Consider the following 9,652-nt stretch of genomic DNA (forward strand, 5'->3'; position numbering starts at 1 on the left):
CTGCTTTACTACTTGCACAATTGACGTGATAAAATGGTTAAGGAGGCCAGTTAAAAACACCCCTGACTGCAATACAGTGCTCTGGATTGCTAAAGACAATTGGGTCATGGCCGCTGGCACATGCAATGGTCACAATATCATAGTTGCTCATCTCTAAGAGTAATAGGAGTGCTGTGGCTACCATCACTCACCTTTATTTCCTAATATGATTAACCTCCATCTCATTTCAACTATCAAGGCAATTCAATCACCAAAAGAGGTCCATTTCTGCACATACATAGTAGCTAAGATTCCAAGTTTGGATGCACAGACACGGGCACAATGACACTAACACGATATGACATAACACAGATACGACACATGCAATTATTAAAAATACATAATAGATACAGTTTGGAAACGATATTATAATTTTTATATATTAAAAATGGTGCAAAGAAGTTAAATAAGAAAATTCTTAATAATAATAATAATAATATGAAAAGTAAATAAACTCTAACATTAAATTTGTAAAACAATGATTGAAAATTACAACTAAATTTATTTATTCTATTTTCCTTTTCTCTCATTATTTCTTATTTCTTATACAACTAATTTTCAATCAAAGGAACATATTGGAAGAAAGGTCCCTTACACTATTTTGAATATAACAATAATAAAAAACAATTCCTCATATGGGGAGAAATATTTCTTACCATCGATGTGTTGTGAATTTTGAGAGAAATGTGTCCCAATTTCAAAACCTTGACATGCTTTAGAGTAATTAGGGAAGACAACAATGTTGTCGAGAGGCATAGGCCATCAGGCATTGATTTTGGGAGGGCATCGAAGTTAAGATAGTGTTGGATGTCATCGTTGAGATGTGGAGATGTTAAGATGGTGTTGTGGCATGGGGGTGTGATTGTTTAGGGGACATCAGCATCATAATTGAGTCGCTTTTGAGCACCAAAGTAAAACGCAAGCCGCAAGTCACAAAGAAAATGTTTGAGGCAGGAAAGCATTTTGTTGATGCATAGGTAAAAAATTATATTTAAAATTATAAATAATTTCTTAGGAAATTATATTAAAGAAAAAAGATATTATATTTAACAATAGTTTTTAATTAAATATTTAGGATATGCATGTTAGACATATAGGTACAATTTTTTTAAATACTATTTTAACTGAACACATCTTCACAATGTCTAACACTTGTCCAAGCCTTATCGGGCATATTTTAATGTCCAACATGTATCAGATACTGCATACCTTCTTAGGGAGGAGTGTTGTGAAAAAGCATTGATGCCTGCAGCAGCATCTCCACCTGATCACTTACACTCATAATTAAAGACGATTGCTCTGCTCTACTTTTTAGCATTACATTTTTACTTTACGACTCTTTTAATTCTCACCATCCAAGTCAGTTAACTTTAGGGAATCCTGTATTTGATACCCTTACTATATATATTGATAAACACTATAAGTAGAAGTATGGAAGTTGAATACAACTTTCCCTTCTTCAGCTCTTGTCTTCTTTCCTTGCTATTTTCTGCAGTTAATACATTTCATCATGGTATCAAAGCTCCCTTTTGCTTAACAGCACTTTCTTCAAAACAAAAATGGCTGATTCAACTTTATCTTCTCCTTCACCTCAAATCACTACATTGGACAGCTCAATCAAAGTACATATTCCCTCTTTACTGAAGTTTCTTATCTCAAATATTAAGAATTTCGTGCATATTCAACTTCTACCTGACAACTACCCTACATGAAGATCTCAAATCTCCAAACTCTTTGCATCAAATGGTTTTCTCGGTCATCTCGACATAACTGTAACTTTCCACTCTGGTGGTTGATTGATCAAAACCTTGCGGTAGCTCTTTCCTCTACTATCTCCCTGTTCATTTTATTATACATTTTAAATCTTGAAACCTGTTCCCTCATTTGGACTACAATTGAATGCCAATTTTTCTCCTCCAATCAATCTAGAGTAATACATTTGAAAAATGAACTACACTCACTATCAATGCAAAACAAGTCAATGACAGCTTACCTAACCACTGTCAAAATCCTAGTTGACAATATTGGTGCTGTTGGATGTGCTATTGACACTGAAGATGTTATTCTATACATTCTAAATGGCATTCCCTCAAATTATCAGGCATTCAAGACAATGATATGCACAAAACTGACTCTCATCAGCTTAGATGATTTGTATGCCCTCTTATGAAGTGAGGAAGTAAATCAAGCTACTAATGCTGCTAAAGACCTCGCCATTTATGATATATCTAGTTCACAAGAATCACATTTTGCTCTCACTTCCATTTGTGGATGTGGTCGTGGTCATTTCTATCAAGGACGTGGATGATCTTATGCTCAGTCGCACACCTTCAGGGGCAGTAAAATAAATTTTTTTGGTGACTGTCAAATTTGGGGAAAACAAGGTCATTTTGCACTACAATGTTGGCACTGAACAAACCTACAGTACACACCGTCTACATCATCAAACAACATGGCTCTGTTTCCTTACTCAACTTCTCATAACACAACCAACACTCCTTGGTATCTTAATAATGGTGCAACTACACACTTAACTCCATATCAAACAGCTCTCCAGTAGAGCTCTACTTACACTAGATTAGATCAAGTCTTAGTCGGCAATGGAACTCTGCCCATTCATCATTCTAGGAAAGGCCTGCTACCCACTCTTGCTCGTATGCTTTCCTTATCCCTTGTTCTTCATGTTCCACTTCTATCTCACAAACTATTTTCAATCTCTAAACTTTCTCATGATAATCATTGTGTTATTTCTTTTGATAAATCTCGGTTCATCATCAAGGATTTGAAAACTCAACACACTCTTCTCCAAGATTCTTGCTCAATGGCTTATATCCAATATACGATCATCATCTGAATACTCCAATCATTGTGGCTGCTGTTGCAAACTGGGATATCGAGTTTGTGATTTTTATGATAACAAATATTATTGATTGAATTTTCATTTCTCCAACTATTATATATTGCATATATGTTTATGTATGTACTAATATTTCAAATACAACATATATCATGCAAAAGGATTAAGGGTTCAAGTTTGGGTAGAATAGCATGACAAAGAGTATGTAATCTTTATTTCTTTTATTCTTATATTTATTGAATCATAGTCATGGAAAAGGTGTATGCTTCTGTCGACTGTGCACACACACAGGGGCGTAAGAAAATAATTTTTACAGTTTTTAACTAATCATATTGTATGATTAGATACTTTTGAAACGACATGAAACAGCTCATTTTTTTAATTAATTTTCTTTGAACCAATCGTACTAATCAAGATCGTACTATACGATCTGTTTAAAATAGAAACCCTAGCCACCAATCAAAATTAAGTTTTTCAATTTTCGATTTTTGAACTAATCATATTGTTTGATCAAGTTCGTACAATACGATGTTTGAAACTTGCTCAATCAAAACCCCATGATTAGCAATCAAATCATGGGTTAATTAATATAGGCAATCGTATTATACGATCTTCAGATCATACTGTATGAAGAATATTCATCCCGACAGTCGTCTTGAATGAACCCTTGATTTTTTCTCTAGTCGTACCGTACAATGTCAATCATCCAGACAATGAGTAAAGACAATTTTGGTCATCCCACTAATCGTCCTATATGATCACATAATAATTAAACTAATCGTATGGTACAATCTTCAGATCATACTGTATGATCAAGTATGCAGATTTTGAATAGTTCATCCCGGGAATGTTCAATTATACTTATGGGATTTGATTTTAAAGCAATTGTATAGTACGATCATCGATCATGTTGTACGAATAGTTACGGCTTAATTGAAAATTTAGGGTTTTGGACCCCTTTGTATTCAAGCTCACTTAATAGACTTTTGGGAAGTCTTTGGTTGTTGAGTTTTCTAAGAGGGAGATGTTAGAGATCAAAGAGAGCTTGGAAAAGAGAATGAGAGGTTGTGTGCAAGGAAAAAGTAGTGTGAGAGGATTTCACACAGTTGCTCCAGCAAGCTTCTTCCTTGGTTCCTCTGAATGTCTTGCTTGTTTTCCTAGGTGGATCTGGGAAGAAGAACTTCAAGCTCGAAGATCTTCAAGGTTCTTTGCCTTCACCAGGAGAGTGAAAGTAGATTCAGGTTCTATGTCATCACCAGGTGGGTGAAAAAGGATTCCAGTACTCTACCGCACCGAGCTGGTGGAAGAGATTTCATAAGGGCTTCTCCGCCTTGCTGTGGGCGCTAAATAAGAGACACTAAAGGTTTAGTGCAATACCCATAAAAAGAACTTTGGGGAGTAGCCGTAGGTCATTTTTTAATCGAACCACTATAAAATTCAAGTGTATTCATTCTGATTTTTATTTTTTTAATTTTATTTTTCTGTGATTTATTTTTCTAAAAATTGCTTGTTGAAAAATTTGTATTTGATATTATATTGATTTGAGTAACTATCATCACCAATATTATAATTTTTATTTCGTTAATTTGCATCTACATCGGGTGATAACATTGGTAGTTTTAAGTAACTGAAAATTCTCAAAAAGAATTATTGTGTTAAAGAAATTTTTAAACAACCAATTCATATCCCCACTTGGTGTGCTTAGGGATAGTTCAACGAGGCCTAACATTCACCATTGAACTTTCAACTGCTAAATCCGTCTCCACATCAACCTCATCTTCACTTTGGCACCGATGTTTTAGTCATTTGAATCCCTCCACACTTGCAGTACTTGCCAAGTCTTTACCAAATTTATGTATTTCTACTTTAAAACTTTTATGTATACATGTGCTCAAGCTTAAGAGCCATAGACATTCTTTCAATGAATCAAAATCCATTTTTCATTCTCCTTTACAGCTTAAACATGCCAATATTTGGGATCCTTCCCCAACCATCTCAAATTTTGGATATCGTTATTACATATTATTTGTAGATGACTATTCACGATACACTTGGGTTTTATCCTATGCTTAATAAATTAGAAGCTCCACAAAAATTCATTATATTTAAATCGCTTATTGAAAAATAGTTACAAAAATCAATTTGTACCCTTCGGACTGATGCTGTTGGTGAATTTCTCAACCAAACTCTCCAAACTTTCCTAAAAAAATGGTATTCACCACCAATACACCTACCCCTATACACCTCAACAAAATGGGGTTGCCGAATGAAAACACCAACATCTCAATGAGACAACTCGAGCTCTACTCATTGATTCTCAACTTCCATTTTCTTTTTGGATAGATGTTGTCCTTAGAACTATTTATCTAATAAACAGACTACCCTCACCTACAACATCATTCATCTCTACTTTTCAACTCCTCTACAACACTACACCAACTTACAATCACCTTCACTCCATTCGTTGTCATTGCTACCCATGGTTACATCCTCAATCTCAACATAAGCTAGCACCTAGATCAACTCAATGTATCTTTATTGGCTATGCAAGCGCACAAAAAGGTTACAAGCATTACAATCTTACTCCAGGTCGGACCATAATCTCTCATGATGTAAACTATGATGAATCACATTTCTCATCTTCACAAGTAAATGTCCTTACAATTCCTACTGAACCAACCACTACACCTATTATATATCTCATTCCACAACTTCTGTCACACCAAACAAATACTCAACAACCACTATTCCCACCTCAACCCCTCTGCCATCCATTCCCACAACTCCATTTCCACTTACCTCCACATCTAGCTCCACCACAACTCCACATCAGTCCAGATCTTCTGCTTCATTGCTCATTAGCATACAAGATCATCATCCAATGATAACTAGACTACAAATCGGTTCTCTTAAACCCAGACAATTGCTAAATCTCAGCCATACTCACTAAACCACTCCTTCCTGCTATAGCTTAACCATCTAGCTTCCTCAATGGCATCAAGCATTATCAATCGAGTTTCATGCTCTTCAATCTCAAAGCACATGGACCTTAGTACCTCCACCTTTAGATCAGCATGTCATCAGGTGCAAATGGATTTTCAAGATTAAACATAACACAAATGGTTCTATTGCTAGATACAAAGCACGGTTGATGGCATAAGGTTTCAAACAAGATTATCTTGAAACATTCAGCCCGATTACTAAACCCACAACAATTCGTCTATTACTTACAGTGGCTTCTCACTTCCATTGGCAAATACTTCAACTAGATGTAATGAATGCTTTCGTACATGGGCCTTTATCCAAAATTGTCTACACGAGTCAACCTCAAGGTTTTCATGATCCCCAAATTCTAACCATGTTTGTTTGTTCAAAAAAACTATATATGGCCTCAAACAAGCACCACGTCAATGGTTTGCCACTCTAGGTTCATATCTCCTCAAATTGGGCTTTCGCACTAGTTCAACTGATCCTTCACTTCTCATATTTAATCAAAACAATATTCGCATCTACATCAATATCTATGTAGATGATATATTGCTCACCGAAAATGACCACTCCTCCATAACCACCCAACTTTCAAATTTTCATCTTCAATTTCATATGAGAAATCTAGGTCAAATTTGTCATTTTCTCGGTATTGATATAAAGTCTTCTCCAAGTAGCTACTCTCTTACAAAAAAAGCTTACATTTTCAAACTTCTTCAAACAACAGGAATGTCATCTTGCAAATCCTTATCTAACCTAATACCATCCAAAACCACTACATATACAGCTCAACAAAGGCCATTTCACAATTCTTCATTGTACAGGAAACTTGCAGGATCTCTCCAATACTTAACCCAACTAGCCTTTGCAATTAACAAAGTCTGTCAACACATGGATAATCCACTAGATTGCCATTTTTAGCTCATCAAATGTATTCTTCGATGCCTCAAAGGAACACTTCACTATGGTTTAGTTATCCAAAATAACACCCTACAGCTCAGAGCATATTCAGATTCCGACTAGGCAGGTGATAGTGTCAATCGCAAATCCACCACACGTTTTTGTATTTTCCTTGGTAAAACACTAATTTCTTGGTGTGTCAAGAAACAATCTATGGTTGCCAGGTCTTCCACTGAATCAGATTACCAATCTCTTACGCACATTCCTATAAAGCAGCATGATGTTTCTGACAAACACTAAATTAAGGCTTACCATATAGTCCTAAAATGCCCCAATGCTTCTTCTAGTATGCACTGTTAAAATGATCATTCAATTCAATGTGATATGGCCATAATTTCCTAATAGCATTTCCTACAACCACCACTCACGATGCCAAAATCCTCCTCTTATCATCCTATGCTACAAACTAGGACCAAGACGATTTTTTTCTTTTTTTAAATCATAAACTTAAAACTAATTCGACGACCTTCAAGTTTTGCGTTAAAATCAAAAGTGAGCGGCTCACTGGGAAGATCTCCCTCCTTGTATAGTCAAAAGGAACCTGCTTTTTTCATGCAGCTAAGTCTAGTATTACAGGATTCTCTCAGGGGCGAACTCCGTTGGGTCAGGCAAATGTCGTTTCTTGGCAGACAGTGCGCATAAAGCAACATATAGCGACAGGAAAATCCTTATCGAAGTCAGCAACATGTGAAATGTATCCTACAAGCAACACTAATCAATAAACATTTAAAACCACTTATGAAGAACTCTTCGTCGAATCAGCAGTACCTATAGGATTGAATCATTAGTTACCAAACGCAGAAAAATGTCAAAACTATACAGCACCCTTCAAAACTCGTAAAATCTCACAAATACAGAAACAGGGAATAAATTGGTGAAAGAAGATCCAATCAAGGGCCTTCGGTTTTACGACAGTACATAGCGAAAGAGTTAAAAGAGGACAGACCAGCGAGAATGCTTCTAGTAGCCACTACCGTCAACTGATTCGTATGTTGCTGCCGAGCAAGAAGGAGGCGATTTATGTAAATATAAGGCCGTCCCGCAGCCATTTCCAAGTTCCCCCGAAGCTTTACCCTTTCTCCAGCTTTATATAACCGGCTCTTCTTTGATATTTAAAGAGGAAATCCAAAAAAGAATATCCTCGCCTCAAATAACTAAAAAAATGTACTATATGATTAATTTTAATTATAATTTTAGGAAAAAAAAGTATGTCTCATAACATATATACTTGATTAAATATTTTTGTAATATGCTTATTTACATATATCTAAATGTTGATTTCAAACAAACTTATATCAAATAAGGGATAACTTCTTACATTCGTCGGTTACTCATTGGTATGAAAAATAATTTGAGCTTCACTCAAATTGTGATTTGAATTTTGGTTAAAATTGCGATTATGATTTGCTTCTAACACAAATGCTAAAGATGAAACTCTCATCACAACTTTACTTTTTCTTTCACATGTCATTGTCAACCCATTGATATTTGCTCCTAGTGCCCTTGTCACGAACTCCTCTTCTACTTAATAGGTTGTCGCTAGTCCATTGATGATTGCTCTTAGTACTTCTGTCATGAACTCCACCTCTCCTTCAAAAGTCTAAATTAGTTATCAATGCCTGCCTCAAACAAGTTCTCATCACAAACTCTTATTCTCATTCACACACTATTACTAGTTTGTGGCGGTTTGTCAATACTTGCATCCATTCAAATAAGCATGTTGCTATCAAACACAATCATTCCAACAAAATGACCTCAATGACAAAATTGTTGGAAAATAACTAATATATAATAGCAACATAAATCAATGTTTTCGATGCGAGCATTAACATTCAAATAAGCATGTTGCTATCAAACAAAACCATTCTAACAAATTGTACTTAAGGTAGCCACGTTGGTGCAACAAAGTAACATTGGTGGAGAGTAAGAACACCCTCAAATTATCTCCATATTTAATGTCCTCCTTATCTCATTAAAGTTACTTTCTTGTCTAGGTTGTCCATGAGAGTCTCGTGGACAACAAGAATAGCTTCAGTGGAGATATTGTCTAGGCTACCTAATTTATCTAAGCATTCATGAATAAGCATATTTTTTCTTTTTTTGTAATTAATTTATTTGTGTTATTATTATGGCTGACCAATAATTCTATTAATATAACATTGCGTACCTGTTTCTTGTTACAAATATTTTTTCAACTTACATTTTTTGTTGAATGTTTGCTTCTACTCATTAGCATTGCCATAGATTGCTCATTGCCTTCCTCATTAATGTCAACAAAAACTTGATGTTCCTTTTTGTACACTTATCTACAAAACTATTCTCATTTTTAATCATAAAATTATCACGAGTTGGTTGGAAATCCTCGTGTTCCTCTTACTATGCTTGATTAACATCTAGAATGTGCAATTGCCTCGATCGTAATGTTGTCCCAACAAATTTTCTCAAATGTATAATACTGATGAAAATGGTTCTTATGAAACCTTTCTAGCTTGGGGTAATCCTACATAGAAAGGCAAGAAATTTTCTTAGTTAATTTGTTAGTTCAATCCAAATGTACTATGGAAAATTAATTGTTATGGTTTCAATTATATATAAAATATTTCATCCCACACTTCACCTACCATGGTGGGAAAATACAGATTTGCATTCCATCCCCAACCACTATGATTTGAAAATTGTTATAACATATAAAAATTAGATTATATGTTTTTATACTGTATCAAAACTACCAATTTTGTATAATTTGTGCTTAGTCGATGATTCAATGTGAGTATGACCTCGAGCTACGCTACTTTCTTCAATGCACTA

At 35.0% G+C, this 9,652-nt stretch overlaps 1 protein-coding gene across 1 annotated transcript in view; it reads right to left on the bottom strand.

Annotated features, from left to right (window-relative positions):
* The window catches only part of LOC110100830, a 28,491-nt gene extending 20,541 nt beyond the window's left edge, over positions 1–7,950 (bottom strand). Inside the window, exon 1 of the mRNA XM_020828517.2 lies at positions 7,791–7,950. Coding sequence (XP_020684176.1) covers positions 7,791–7,893 — 103 coding nt within the window. The 5' untranslated portion in view covers positions 7,894–7,950. The remainder of the gene's footprint in view (positions 1–7,790) is intronic.
* Between the last annotated feature and the right edge of the window lie 1,702 nt (positions 7,951–9,652).

Source organism: Dendrobium catenatum, unplaced genomic scaffold, assembly GCF_001605985.2.
Source record: "Dendrobium catenatum unplaced genomic scaffold, ASM160598v2 fragScaff_scaffold_79, whole genome shotgun sequence".
Lineage (NCBI taxonomy): Eukaryota > Viridiplantae > Streptophyta > Magnoliopsida > Asparagales > Orchidaceae > Dendrobium > Dendrobium catenatum.